Raw genomic sequence first — 15,866 nt, forward strand, 5'->3', positions numbered from 1 at the left:
ATGGAAGTGCTGAGGCTGTACAAACAATGCCACTTGAATGTACTGAAGTCTGATCAAATGTTTTAGAATATGCCCATTGTACGACATCAATCTGTACATTCAAGGATCCAACAGTGCATACATTCAACTTCTATTAGTTTCTTTCTGTATGTGCTTATGCCACATCAGTATTGTCCTAAAATAAGGAATCCCGAAATTATTGTTATGGTTGATAATTATATGTTGATATCTTGATAGAATTTTTCTGCTAGAAACAAATTTAAGTTTGTCTTTACAATATAAATAATTCAACCACTTGTTTGTTTTTTTCCTATTGTAGGTATGTGTTCTTTTTGGATCCATGCAACGTAGATCTGGTACATCGGAAGATCAGATCCATTGCCCTGTGTGTAGCAGCTTGCCCAAGGAAAGAGCTAAAGACTTTGGCTGATGTTCATAAATTTGCGGAAACTAATGGTATGAGGAAAGCACATCCCTTTTTTCCTCTGGAGCCAAATATATTTGTTTAGTATTCATAGATATAAGAAAGATAAAGATGCCTTAGATGTAGCAGAACTAAAAATGAATTGACAAAACATAAAGGGAAATACCAAGGGGAATAGTCTCTAGTCTTTTTATAAAACTAAAACCTAACAGCAGCCATTTGTCCTGCCCTGTTATCTACATGAATCTCCTTTTTAAAGTTCATTTTCTTAAAGAAGAAAAAAAGGCAAGACCTAACAGGAACTTGACCAAAGGAGTTTTACATTTTATGGACCTGTGCCCCTACATTCTGGAAGCTGCCTCAAGCTACTGCTCCAGGTAGCCTTCCTACACTGCTGAGTCATTCTAGCAAGTATTGGATCGGTGGGATCAGTACTGCTGTTGAACTGCACTGGAGCATGGTGTCTGCCAGTGAGTGGGTGCTAATCCTGTTTTCATTCAGTACTGCAATGCAATTCCCTATTTTTCAACATTCTTATTGTATTTTGTGTGAGGCAAGCATAAGGGAAACTATGCGGTTGAATGAAACTGACTCAATGCCTCCTCCCCAAAAATGTGCTGCTTTGTTATCCATGGTGACATCAATATCACCACCTTAAGGCATGCTGGAATAATTATAACAGAGTTAAGCAGTAGTGTAGACAAGCCCTCAAATAGGTATCCAGCTTTGGGACTTTGAAAGGTGAGAAAGCCAAATGTAAATATTTGGCAAAAATCCCTTCAAATTGTTCTGTCATTCAGCTGTCATTACTATGGTTAGTGGGTTTTTTCCTTAGACCTTGGCACTTGATCTTTTTGCACCTCATGGCAAAACACTTCTGCTCATTAGCTGATAGTGACAGTGTTGTTGTTTTGAGCACAGAGCAGAAAATTGTTTGCCTGGAGCCCTATTTTGGTGAAGGCAAGGAGGTGCTGACTTCCATTGACTCTTCAGTTTCAAGTATCTGAAAGTGGCTTTATTTTATCGTATTAATTTTGGTTACCTCTTATTTTTGTCTTATCTGATGTACAGTGGCCTTCTAGCAGAACTAAACTGAAGGATTCAGTTGGAGAATTTCTTCATCAGAGCCTCTTGAAATATTTAAACGTGGCCACTTAAGCCTAGTATCTTTCTCTTGTCCATGCATGACTAGTGTTATTTTTCAGTGTAAGTTTAACTTGTGCTGGGAAATGAAAATTCCTTTATTATCCTGTGATAACTGCAGTATATTCAGCATGACTGACTTTGTCGAACTGAACCAAAGGCTACACGCTTTGCTAAAATTTACTGCATCTTGTGCTAAAGGTGATCCAGGCTAGCCAAAACTCCTTGGCACTTGCTGTTTAAAAGACAAGAGCTTGTCTTGTGAAATGTTTTCAAATTGGCGTTAAATGGAATTGCCTTGGTTCTTGTAAACTTAAACCAGGGTATCTGAAGTCTAGCACTTAATGGAGGAAGTGTCAGCCAAAAGTACTTGAGGGCTTTGATCCCTATTTTCTAATCCATATTCACTCAGTGTGACCTTGGGCCAGTCATTTTAGGTCTGAGGTAAACGGATTAGAATGTTAATAATGCAGAATTTCAAAATAAAGTAGATGCTGAATCTCAACTGAGCTTTCATGTTGTAAATAAATTAGCTCCCCGTTCCTCCCCTGAAAAAGTATGAAACCAGAGTACAAGATCACTAATGAACACCTATGTAAGATTGTGAGAATATGGCTTAGAAAGCATGTCATCCCCTGCTGGTACTTCTGTTTAAAACTATATCAACTGTATAGGATTGAAAGCTTGATTTGGTTAAACTGGTACTTGCTGGAAGTTTACTGCCTGCATTCTAAATGTTACGATAGTGCTGGTTACAGCTCCATAGTTAAGGTTGAGTTGAGTCTGGGTTAAAGTAGATTCAACCTTTTTCTTAAGTATGAAGAATAGTGTGTCCATGCCAAAATTATGGCATCCACTGCATACAGGATATTTCTGAGAATTTGAAAGTAAATCCATTAACTAACCTGAGTTGAAATTTAATTTGGAATGGAACCTTTAAGAAATTTAGTGTTTTGTTTGGTGTCAGACCTTGTAATGTCTCAGATGATCTTCATAGTGGAATAACACATTCTTCAAACTTTCTGCATTGTTTGGTCTCCATTGAAATCATGTGCACAGGCTACATCTTAAAACTGGATTGTAATTAAGCTAAATTAATGACTGTTGTATTTAGTTAGGATTGTATAATATTCCCAGAAAAGAACTAGATTAAGGTGGAGGAAGGTTGGAAATACATATCTGTACATTAAGATAAAAAACATTACAGGGATATCGTAACTATCCCAAAACTAGCTCTCAGTTTCTTGGGTTTCTAACTTTTCAGGTTAAATTTAAAATCCAAACACACTAATGTGTGAAAATGCAGTTAAAGGACCTAAACAACCTTTACTCTGCCCTGTAGTGACTCCATGCAGTAATCGTACAGTTACCGTGGATGCACATACTGCTTGTTGGCCAGATTGTTTTAAAAAGTTATTTTAATTCAATGAGATTTTTTTCATTTTCTTCCTCCTCATGTCCCACTGCGCACAAAAAACTGCCTTTATATATGCATGTGCTATGAAATCTGGGGTCAAAATTTCTGAAAGTAGGAACCTAAAATTAGCCATATCCATCTAAACAAGTGGCTTGATTTGTCAAAAGTGCTGAGTGTGTGGCATCTAGCATAACCCTTGCTGGGAACTGCTGGCTGTTCAGCACTTAAAATTAGGCCACTAATGACTAAATGTGGACTTAAGAGCCTAGAATTAGGCTTCTATTTTTAAACATCTTGGCCTGGATCTCATTTTCAGAGGTCTGTGGCCAGGCCAATCCAACAGAGGCCCAGGTGGATGCCATGCCTGGGGCAGTTACTGAAGTAAAAGACTAAAGGAAAAAAGTCTTCTGCAGAGGCTGACACGAATTAAAATAGTAAAGGAAATCAAGCTGATTAGGTCACGTTCAGGCATCTTTTTGAGTTGAGGGTAAGGGTATTGCAGATTTAAGCACAAGCCAAGGGTTACCCCACACTGTTTGTATTACACCAGTAGGTTGAAAACTGAACTGAAATGAGAAGACACACTGAATTAGTCTTCTTATCCGAGTTGGGTTCAAAAGGCCTAATCTGCTGACTTTGTAGAGATTTCTTTGGGATGGGTTTGAAAGTAAAATGCACATAGGTATTGTGAAGAAATGGGAAGGAGCTGTAAGTAGGGGAAACTATTGCATCAGTGGTTTCTGGTCTGAACAATAATGACCCTGCTTTGAAGCACATCACTGGTACCTGCCTTAAAAACAGATTTTGTACGTGTTGGAGATAATGTGGAGTGAACTGTATATTTTCTCCATATTTTTGTGGAAATGTGCAATGGTTAAAAAATGTTGGTTTTCACTCCTGAAAACTGTTAAGGAAATCACAGCCAAGGAATTATTATTGAAGCTCCTGGTTGTGCTGTTAGGTTTCCTAGTTAAAGGCATGTTGCCAAGGAGAAACAGATTTTACACCACTTGGTTTCTGCCAGACCCCATATAGCCTAAAGCCATTATTTGAATATAAGTACAATTTTGAATGACTGCAATAGATACAACTGATGTTTTGGTTTGATTGTTTATGGTTGAGTAATACTGCATGGAGGTCTTGGGGGCACTCCTCCACAGTAGTCTAAAACTGTCTGCATCTGTCAGCACTGTCTGGTACACTTACATTGAAAACAGAAACAAGTCTTTAAAAAAAAAAAAAATCACAAAACATGTTTGCGTCCCGTGCCTGGGAGCAGGAGTATAACCAGTGAACCTTTCTCCCAGGATTGTGCTTGCATCAATGATTCTGTATTGCAAATAAAGTAAGCTAAAAAGCCGCATTCATTTTTACGCTCCATTAGAAATCTGTGGGAGTGAGGGAGGTGGGAGGAGAGAGAATTGCTGTGTATCAAAGGGAAAGGAAATCAGTAATATTTGCTTTCAAGCTTCTATCTGCTGATAAAGAATGGTGAACAGAAAAGACAAAAGGGCTCGGGCAGCGTTCTTCCTTTTTTTAAATAAAGGATTGCAGCTGACCATAAAAATACATCTTTAAGGCTTCTCTGACTCACTGTAGGATAGATAAATATTTCTTAATCTCATTCTTGAATCCAGTTAGTTGCTGTGGCAACCATGATTGGATATCTCTGCTATTCCTCCTTTGCAGTCTTGTAGATATTTATATATCTGGAGACCTTTATAAAGATGTAAATAATGTCTCATTCCTTGGAACTCTCTTGTAGGCTCTATAGAATACTCCCTTCTTTAGTCTGAATTCCAGAACTATTTAATAGAGAGCTTTAATTTCTCCCTTCCTCTGATGCTTCCTCTTTACTGGTGCCTACTATATGTTCCTGTGAGGAGTTCAAGAAACTCTAAATATCCGACTGCCTATTCTTCCTCCCTTTAAAAGTGTATTGAATGTTCCTGAAAGATGCCAAGTGGCAGTGCTGGTGAGTGAAGTCCACTGTATCTGTAAAAAGTGACAGAGTCCTGTGGCACCTTGTAGACTAACAGCATAAGCTTTCGTGGGTGAATATCCACTTCATCAGATGCAACTGACATATCTGTAGCGCACAGTAAGCAGTACAGTCTGTTGTCTTCTGTCTTGTCTGTTGCTTCAATCACTACCAGCTGGAACCACCTGTAGTGAGAAGACAATTCAGTGGCTGTGGCTATTTGATAGTTAACCTCTTCGCTTTTGCCAGTAAGGAGTATCATTTGTGATGGTGAGATCTCTGGTGTTCTCATGTGCGCACCATTCCTCAGTTCACATAGGCCCCTGAATTAATGTTAGGTGAGAACTCCTTTTGATCACCACTAACCTGGACCAGATTCAAACCAGTGACCTGGAAGTGAAAGTCTCTGTATCTTATTACTGGAGTCCTCCCTCATCTGGCCCAGCACCTCTTGATCCTATGACAGAGCATTAAAACCTGTAGTTTCTCTTTCTAGAAGTGAGTGGAAAGTCAAACTGCTTTCCTGCCTCCTCTTAAAAACACACACACAAAACCAGAAATCTCTGGCATAGGAGGTCTAAATTATGTATGTTCTTAGCGCATACATTCTTGGTAGATTTGTTCCCTGTAGCAATTTAGCATTTGACTGAATATTATTGCAAACTGTCAGGTCCAGCAGACGCAGAATGAAGAAGAGCTGGTCAGTCTCAATATGTTTCTTTTTCTAATGTCCTTAACCTTTGTGCGCTTGCAAGGGCTCAAGAAGGTTGTCTTTGTTAGAACAGCACTTGTGCTCTTCCCCCAAAGGAATAATTTGTCTTAATCACATGAGGATCTTCTCCTTGTCCTACAAACCTGTCTCCTTTATACAAAGAGTGGTTGGCAGTGGAACATATCTTAGTATGTGAAATAAGCGCTCATGCAAGTTTCTGATTTGATGGATTCTGGGGCAAATTCCAAAGCCACAGTTTACTGCAGATCTATGCTCTAGTATCTGTGGTTTCATTTTTTTTTTTTTAAGTAATGTTACTAGCACTTGTATAGCTAGAGTAGGGAACTGATCCCATTTTTCTTAATTGGCTGTTGACTCTGAAACCTAATGGCAATGCAAATGGCATCCTGGTTAACTGTTTACTGCTGATCATTTTAGTAGACACATTGGTTAGGTTTAGCTGTGCACATAAATGTGGGGCAAATGTGTGAATATGGAAGGTGGTAGATGTACATAACTGCTGGGACGATCAAGTGAATTAAACCCTGCCCAGAATTTACAAGAGCCTCCAGGCCTACCCGTCTGGGTACCAAAAGCCCAGGTTGCCACTGTCCAGCTGGTAATGCCTTCAGCTTCCCTCCACCAACCTGTACAGTGCAGACCTGTCAAGAATTATCTGTCTTGAGATTCACTTTTGCAGTTGCAAGATCTGTTGTGTTTTTGGTGAGAGACAAACTTCCCCACAAAATAGTCTGTACTCAAGGGAATGGGCACTGAGCTGCCCGTCCGGAGACAATAAAATGTTTTCCACTTTGCCTTCTGACTTACTGTTACTATTTCTGCATACTTATAACCGTTGTTAACCAAGGTCTCATATACCTATCTTACAGGCAACTGTCATTCATTTGTTTTTCAGATGAGTGACTCAGAAGGCATACAGCCTCACTTCAGAGAGAGCTAGGAATAGAATCCCACTCTCTGATATGACAATATAAATCTTTTCCTCTTTTCCACACTACCTTTCAGAAGAACTAGGCCAGTAAACTTAGGCTACCAGTGTGGTTCTGTCTCCCTCTAGAGAAGAAACCATATACGGAAGATCATGAATCTGCTATTTCCTCCATGGTCGTGGTTATGGCCCTTTACTGTTTGAATTAGAAGCTTGGGGGTTTAGATCTAGAGGTCCCAGTTTCAGTGCTTGCAGACAATGCAAACAGGGATATCCTTACATTCCACTAGTCTGTCCAGACTACCACTAAACAGTATTGTTTCCAGAGCCAGGAACAATGCAGAAATACTGATATCCCCAACATTTTGCTATCATCTCACAGGTAGTTGTATAACTCATCAACAAAGTATATTGTGGTCCTCCAAGCGGATAGCAGCATGATTTTCCCTACAGGATTTACTCCTATAACTGACAGTGGTGTTATACATTCCCAGAAAAAAATTGGAAGATGATGTTTGAATTTCATAGAAATATAAATGTGCCAAGGAGTACAACACTGAAACGCCATTCACTAAAGGAATCTTCACTTCTTAAGTATCAGAGGGGTAGCCGTGTTAGTCTGGATCTGTGAAAGCAGCAGAGAATCCTGTGGCACCTTATAGACTAACAGAGGTTTTGGAGCGTGAGCTTTCGTGGGTGAATACCCACTTCGTCAGACGTCCACTTGTAACTCCAGACTCTCTTCTGCACTTGTTTCCTTTGCCTCCCCTGACTAATTAATTCTCCCACCAGTCTCAAACTTTGACTTACCGCTCTTGTCTTCTTCCTCTGGCATCACTGGACACTTGGCAAGACAGCATCAGGACTGTTTTTCTCTGCCCAGGATCTTGCCAGCCTAATTAGTTGTAAAGAGATAATTGATGCTTTCAGGCGTGACCTCTTTACAGTAGCCTCTCTGCATTTCCTCCCAACTCCCAAACTTTCTCTCTAGTATCCGATTTAAGCTCTTTGAAAGTCCGTCTATAGCCCAGTGAGACCTGGGTCTCTCTTCTCTAAGGCCCTTTTCCCCCCTTTGCTCTACCATGCTACTCCTAGCTGCTCCTTTTGTATGCTTCCACTGTTATTTGTGTTTCTTTTTCTTCCATTTGTCCCCTATATCTGAAATGTCTTGCCTGGTCTGCCCTGCCTCCCCTTCTGCTTAAAACTCCAAATAGGCCTTCTTTCCCTCAGAAGTGTTAACAAGATGTTTGAAAAATCTTACAAGTAAAAATACCCAAACGATCTGGAAATTAACGAGATGTATCCCAAACTTCACTAGTCATGCTGCATGTGTTGCTTTCCTTCCCTGCTCCCCCTCCCCCCTTTAAAGTGTGTGCTATCTGCCTAGATTGTGAGCAGTTCCCCTCAGGAACTTTGTTTTATGCCTGTCTTGTAAAAGCACCTAGCACATTGAGCCTGTTCAGCTAATAAATAATTTTTATCGCATCTGAATCATATTTTAAATTAGTGTTTGCATTTAAATTCACAACTGTCTGTTGTTCTCTACAGTGGTTCTTTCTCAATTGACTTAGACTTTTCCCTTTTAAATGGAAGGAATTTCAAAGAAGGATGCAAAAAATTGGACTCCTCTGCTCTGAAATAAATGAATTACAACTGACTCTTCCCTCAGGACTAGCTCCAAGGAGAGCATTGTTAAACTGTGTTTCTGACACAGTTGCCATTGAAACCTTTTATCTATTTTTTCCCCAGGGTTTTATTTGTGGCTTTTCAATAGCTACTGGAGCAGCTGCGAGATTGGTTTCAGGATATGACAGTTATGGAAATATCTGTGGACAGAAGAATGTAAAGGTGGATGGAATAGTCAATAGTGGTTTAGACCTCACACAAAAGAAGTGAGTGTATGCCTTTTCCAAACTAGTGGATGATTGAACCAGAGTCTGCTCTCAGTTGGAAGTAGATTACAATAAATATTCTGACTCTTTTAGTTAATGTGTTTAATTTTTCCTTTCTAGTCCTTGCCTGCATTTCTCTTGCTTAAAACTTTCTCTAACAACCAGTAGCCTGCATTTGTGAATGTGCATTGTGGAATTTGTAATATGTATACAAAGTAATTTGCAGTATTGCTGCTTTCTTGGCATCTCATTATATAGTTTGATTGTTGTGTTCACCCGTTTGGTACAATGGGGCTTTACATACTGACCAACATTTTCAAATGTTCCAGGGTTGAATGAGGAAAGCCAAGAAACCCCTCTGAATAATTCAGAGGACTTTAGAAAGCGAAATATCCCTTTAGCTTGTATATCATCACTACTACACTGTATTGAGACTATAACTAATGAAGTTTGAAATAGGACTGCAACAAAGGATAATGAAAAACTAAAAGACCTTATTAACTTCTAGAATAGTCTTGGTTCACCTGTCTTTAGACGAACAAACCCCTCAGTACATGCAGATCATTTTGTAAGGACGCTTGACTGAAGGTTTGATTATTTGGAGATAGTATTGGAGTTTTCTTGGCATCTTCATTTGGAAGAGTAATTTAATGTGAGAAGTTAAGAAGACTATAACTTTTTCAGAAGTAATCTGAGTTAGTTACATAAAATCCAGTGACAGTTAAACAATTTATTGATTTAAATCTGTAAAAGTTGTAGGCCTAGTTTTGATGCTTGGGCATCAAGTGGCATTTGTCCCTTGGAAACCAAAACATAAATACTTACTGTTTTATTTAATGGAATAAGGACATCTTTCAGATTGTTCTGTGGGGTAAAAATCGCATGTTTTATTTAGAGAATTGAGCAGTACATAGTATTGAATTTAATATTGTTGTAAACTCTTTAAAACTGATTTGATCCTTTCTGATGTTACTTTTAAACATTCAAAGGAATGAGCAGCATGTTGGACTGAAAGATCTAAAGAGTGGGCTTAAGATCCAGGCCAGGTGATAATTCATAGTTCATAAATTTTCTAATTAGCCTCCAGTTCCTTTTTGTAACGCTGGTAATTATCCTATAAAATCACCCGATGTTTGAGTTGGCAATCTGCTACTCATTTCACAAGCAGCTTGTCCTATTTCAAAAAGTAGATGAGCGGGGTGTGTGACTGCATTGGACCACTTTCTCACTAATCAATTAATCATTGGATTTTTTATATCCGAGAACGTTGTGTCCTCAAATCTAATTTCTATCAGCTGTCACATGGAAGAGTACTTTATTGTATTATCCTTTCACATAATACAAAAAGACATCTAATGACACTGAAAGGCAGCAAATTAAAAATGATAGAAGGAAATACCTTTTTTTTTTTTTTTTTTTTTAACCTACACTGTCTCTCAGGATGTATGGAACTCATTGCCACAAGGTATCACTGAGGTCAAGAGTTCAGCAGAATTCAGAAAAAGGATTACTCTTGTATGGCTAACAAGAACATCTGATTTTGTCACATAGTTAAGAAAAATTAGATGGCATAAATCATCATTTCTTTTAGAGCATAAGACCACTACTACCTGTCTGGGGAGAAGAAACTTTCCTTATGGCCAGATTATTCTTGCACAGTTTTCTGAAGCATATGGCACTGTCCAGCACACTAGACTACATAGAGCTATAGTCTGATCTAGTATGGCAATTCCTATATATTAGCAAGTGATTTTTTTCCCCCTTGTTTTTCACTGTCTTGAAATTTGTTTCAAAAAGGGTTCCATCGGATCAGCATCTGTTTCTGTCCGACTGAGTTCTTGTAGTGTCAGAGGTACAATACATGGGATTACTTCCTACGCTCATCTAAATTTTATAGTAATGCTTTTTACAGTCTGGAGAAAATAAGCGTTTTTTTCTTAGCCTCTCTATCATGAACTAAGCCTCAAAGAAAGAGTTTCTTTCTCTAAACTTCCAGGGGATCCCTGAAGATATTTCCATTTGCCGCCTCTTGTAGAGTAATTTTATCTTTAGCCTCCAATCAGAAGCAGATGTGTTACATTATCTGTAAACTAGCATTATCTCTTCCTGCTGAATCATAGCAACATGTAGGGAATGTAATGAGGAAGTGAAATTGACACTATTTGGGGAAGCTTGAGCTAAAATGTGTGAGTGGGGGTCCTCTGAGTGATTTGCTGAATACACATCAAATTCTGAAAGAGTATCCTAGCTTTTTCACAGCCACATCTTTGCACCAAAAATTGACTCTTTTCTTTATTACAAAAAGAACACAGCATAGTTTCAATATGCTTATGCGCTGGGAGACAAACCCCATGGAGTGTAGTGAAGACCTGACAGCCAGTTCCAGACCAGTCTGTCTACTCTGAAGAGGTTGCTCTTCTTTTAGATCTTTGTCAGGATTATGGGATTAACATTATCTTGATGTGCTAGAGTAATTGGCAAACAAAATTTTGAACACATTGACAAGGTACAAGTTGTTCAGATGCGAGTCCTAACTGGTCTTTGACCTGCACAATCTTGCTGCTTGGGCAGAGTGAAGGTACTATAGTACAGATGTGGGCAAACTACAGCCCGTGGAACTGTCCTGCCTGGCCCCTGAGCTCCAGGACGGGGAGTCTAGTCCCCGGCCCCTCCCTCGCTGTTCCCTCTCCCCCGCAGCCACGCTGCCCCCATGCTCTGGCTCGCCGCTCCCACGGGCAGTGTGGGGAGTGCAGCTGGCTCTGGCTGGGTGTCACCGCTGCAAGCTCCTGCTGCTGGTAAGGTGGCAGAGAACGGGCGGGTTGGGTAAGGGAGGGGGTGGTTAGATGGGGCGGAGGTTCTGGGGGGGCGATGAGGGAATGGGGAACAGGGAGGGTTGGGAGTGGGAGTCCCGGGGGGCTTGTCGGGGGTGGGGATGTGGATGGGGTCAGGAGGGCAGTCAGGGGACAGGGNGCTTGCTAGCATATATATACCTGCCCCTGGAAATTTCCACTACCTGCGTCTGACGAAGTGGGTATTCACCCACGAAAGCTCACGCTCCAAAACCTCTGTTAGTCTATAAGGTGCCACAGGATTCTCTGCTGCTTTCATTTCTTAAATCACTTCAGTCTGTTGTGGAACATTCAGTCTGTTGCAGTATCATAGAATGCAGAGGGCCATGTCACATAATTTAGGTGCAGCTTCCTCCAGAGTTTACAAGGTCTTCAATATTTTGCATTCTCCACTGGAAAGAGGCTTTTTGGCACAATGTGTTCCCCTTGTCCTCAAGCTTTTCCAGCATCTTTATGCAATTCATGTTAATTGTGGCAGCATTTTTAAGAGTACTGGAGTTAACTGCTTAGTACCTGAATGATCAATCCTAAACAAGGCAGGATTTCAAAGGAAATAATGTTTGCTTTCCAAATCAGAGTTCAGAGCTGGGGTTCTCAGTTTTTCTGGGTGTGGGCCACAGTAAAAGGGAAAGCTTATCTCATGGGTCACTTCCCCTCCTCATCATGGTCACATCAGTGCTCTCTGGTGACTCGACCAGGTGTTTATGCAGAAAAGTAATGTTAGGAAAGGAGCTAAAAATAAATGCTACATCTTCAGAATATAATTTAGTAGCAAGGAACAAAGACAGCACTATGACCAGTAGTTCTGTGGACCACTAGCAAGAACCCAGGACCACTGCATAAGAGAGTATTTTCATAAGACTCAAAACAAGTAGAGCTCTCGAGTCCATCCTCTGCAAGATGCAGTTTGTTGGCACTTTCCTGATTACGTCTCCAAATATAGCACACCCTCATGTGTAGGAAACAATGGATTTGCTGCCTCATGCCTTTAATTATTTTTCAGTTGGATATTTGAATTCCAGTAAGAATGTCCCTAAACCAGTTAGAATTAATGATGTTTCTGATCAATGTGTTGTTCCAAGTAAGGCTGATCTAGAGAGCTTTTATCTCTTGCAGACTTGGAAGCTCAAATGGTAGCTAAATCCCCAAAATGTTCAGGAAACTTCCACCAGACCAGTGTAGCTCATATGTTACTAAACCAGGATAGCTCCGTGTGGGACTAGGGAGAGGAAGGCAGAAAGAATCCTCTCCTTTCTTTCTTCTCCAGCAAGCCACGAAGTGCACGGCCACTACTGGAACCCTCTGGGTCGTGGTTCCGCTGCCTTTCCAACTTGAAAGGACAAGTGTTGGCTCCACCTCCACTCCTCATTAGCCCAAAATGTTCAGGTGCAGGGATATGGACAGAGGCCCTGCAGAGATGAGTTTATGTGCAAGGGGTTCAGCCCACAATGGCTGTGCTCACTAAATCTGCTGTCACCCCCTTCCGCTGTGAGATCTAGGTCATTGATGGCAGGGTGCTCTGCAGCCAAAGGGAAGGGGACATGGTTTAGTCCTTTAGATATGAGAACGTGGGGTTGTGCCCTCTGTTACCTTATAGATCATTGCTAAAAATAAGCAACAGTGGAAAACAAAATTATTAGACTTCTAGGCTTGCATGGATAACTACATCATAAATCAATAAATGATTCTCCGTACTCCCTTCCCCGACTCGCATGTCCTGAGTTTAGCATCCTTTAAAAGGTTCCTGATATCCGAACTGAAATAATGTTTCTCCTTGTATTCACAAGGTGTGCTGGGCATGTTGATGGATCCTTTGCCTACTGTTAGCCCTCTTTGGCATGTTTATGACTGTTCATGCTCACATTTAATTCAGAATTTTTATATTTCAGTACAGGTGTTCAGATTAGATAGGCTCTATTGTAGTGCAAAGCTTTCATCCAGAGAGCTCCAAGTGCATTACAAATAAGTTTTGCAACACCTCTTTGAGGTAGGCGGGTGTATTATAGCCACTTTGCAGATAGGTAAGCTGAGGCATAGTGCTTCATCATTACTCCCGGGGCAATTCTGCACCTCTGCAAATGCTCAGAATTTATGTCCCCCACAGATTTCTTTGCTTCCCTGCATAACAATGACTTTCTGATAGGAAAGCAAAGGGAAGCTACAAGAGGGGTCATGCAACCCTCCCTAGCAGTATATTTCAGGTGCCCACGGCAGCCACTAAATAGGTAAATCACTGTGGGGCAAGGGGCTCCTACCCTGCGCTGGACTCAACTGTTAGTCCCGGCTGGGCTGAGGAGGACAGGACTTCCTCTTCCCTACAAGGCATCTGAGGCTGAGTCAGACCCACCCCCAGATTTCTTTCTCTGGGGAAGTTCTGCAAACTCCCTTGTCCCCTCCACCCCTGCTTCCTGCACCCATTGCTCCTCAGCTGCAGGAGGAGGGATTCCCTGGGGAGCTGCTCCCCCATCCACTCAACCACTGTGCATCCAAACCCCCATATCCAGATCCTCCCACCGAGCCTCACCCTCCCCAATGAGCCCCACTACCCCAGCATCTGGACCCCCACTGAGACCCCCATACCAGACCCCCCTGCCAAGCTCTGTCCCCCACACACACACTCAGACCCCTCTCCCTGCTGAGCTCAACCACCTTCACATGGACCCCCCTGCAGAGTCCCCTTACTGTTGCACCTAGAACCCCCCAACAAGCCCCTGTGCATCCAGATCTCCCTACCCCTGCACTTGGATCCCCCGCTGAGCCACCCACACCCAGATTGCCCCTCACAGAACCTTCTTAACCCAAAGCTGGATCCCCCACACACTAAGCCCCTCCACACTTGATCCTGCTGGGCTAAGACTGTCTGCCCACACCTGGCATGGAGGAGCAGAGCCCTGAGGTGTTTCTGGGCCAGGCCCGGTCCTTGCACTATGTCAGGATTGGGTGCAGCCTCACCGCTAAGTACATGTCCCAGGGGGAGCTGCACAGTGATCTCCCACGTCGGTGCAGCCAGTGGCCTGTGCTCCCTAATGCCAGGCTGGGGCCTCCACATTTATTTGACAAATAAAATTGGCAGAATTTTAAAATATTGTATGCAGAATTTTTTATTTTTTGGTGCAGAATGTCTTCCGGAGTAATTTGTCTAAATGGCAGGACTGGAACTAGAACTCAGGAGTCCTGATTCTTGATTGCCTATTTCAGCCACCTGACTTTCTTTAATGATCTGCTAAATACAGAGATGTAAGGCCTTGGCTACATTGGCACTTGACAGCGCTGCAACTTTCGTGCTCAGGGGTGTGAAAAAACAACCCCCTGAGCGCTGCAAGATACAGTGCTGTAAAGCTTCAGTGTAATCAGGGAGGCAGCACTGGGAGCCCGGCTCCCAGCGCTGCACGCTACACCCATAAAGGATGTGGTTTATGTGCAGTGCTGGGAGAGCTCTCTCCCAGCGCTGCCGCTCTGACTACACTCACACTTCGCAGCGCTTTGAAATTTCTAGTGTAGCCAAGCCCTTAGTCTCTTCCTGAAAAATCTGAACCATGCAGTTGAGGCTCTTGAGACTGCATGGGATACTAGATGCTGGTACTCCCAGGCTGTGCCCCTTCTCTGTACAGATAGAGGACTCCTTTCTGCAGGGTTAGTAAATGGGAGGAGATGCTTCTATGAGGTGCAGTACCATTAAGCCCAGTTGATGCTGGCTCAGCAGTTTTAAAAACTGTGCTTAAGCATGGTTTGAACTTGATTGTAGCTAGCCTGGTCTCTGGTATGGTTTAACTGGCCAGTGTGTGGAGAGGGATTCAGCTTTGTTAGAGCTGCTGTGCATCCATAGAGTTTGACGATATAAACACAAGAGCACTCCTCTGTACAGGTCTTCAGCTAACTCACTCTTTTACCTCAATAGTTCTTCCTCTCTTTGCTCTTTGTAAAGCACATGGATTGTAGTTTAAAAAGAAAACTGGATAATTTCTTTTCATCGTGGATACGTTTGGCAGAATTTGATTTTTATTTTTGTATAATTTTGATGGATAATATTTGTTTGTATATAAGCAATTTTTTCCCAATATTTAGCAATTTTAAATTTTCACAGTTGTGGGAAACTAGGGGAATGGGGGGATCAGACAATAATTATTTACTGACAGTAGGTGATTCAAAAAGTTAAAGCTTTCTTACCCATTAAAACACAAATTGTCACCATCACGTCAAAATATACAAAGTAAATATTCTTAAATCAAGCTGAGTTCTCAGGCAGCATTTTCTCACTTTGCCCATCTGTAAGTTTTGACTGCTATTGATGGAAATATTTTTTTCAGTTTGTGGATGTACAGTGAAACTAATGTTTACCAATAAAAATCTGTTCCTTTGATGCCTAATCATGGATGTTGTGCCTCTGCAATTTTGATGCATTAAGAATGATTAAGAAACAGTCGGGGGGAGGGAATTATTTCAAGGAGTCTAGTGATTTATGTCCTTCCTTTCTTTAAAGGTGGACTGTGAATTTAGCC

The 15,866-nt window shown here is 41.5% G+C and overlaps 1 protein-coding gene across 3 annotated transcripts in view; it reads left to right on the forward strand.

Moving 5' to 3' along the window:
• Positions 1–324: 324 nt before the first annotated feature.
• Positions 325–15,866, forward strand: part of SLC44A1 (solute carrier family 44 member 1) — a 57,354-nt gene continuing 41,812 nt past the window's right edge. The window contains exon 1 of one of the 3 annotated variants that reach the window (XM_075067438.1): positions 325–456. Coding sequence is in view for 1 of the 3 variants with exons in the window: in XM_075067435.1 (XP_074923536.1) it covers positions 430–456 (27 nt within the window). In the remaining 2 variants the exon portion in view is untranslated. The remainder of the gene's footprint in view (positions 457–15,866) is intronic. The other 2 variants (XM_075067436.1, XM_075067435.1) reach the window with 2 other exon arrangements.

The sequence above is a fragment of the Chelonoidis abingdonii genome, chromosome 6 (genome assembly GCF_003597395.2).
Source record: "Chelonoidis abingdonii isolate Lonesome George chromosome 6, CheloAbing_2.0, whole genome shotgun sequence".
In the NCBI taxonomy this organism is placed as follows: domain Eukaryota; kingdom Metazoa; phylum Chordata; order Testudines; family Testudinidae; genus Chelonoidis; species Chelonoidis abingdonii.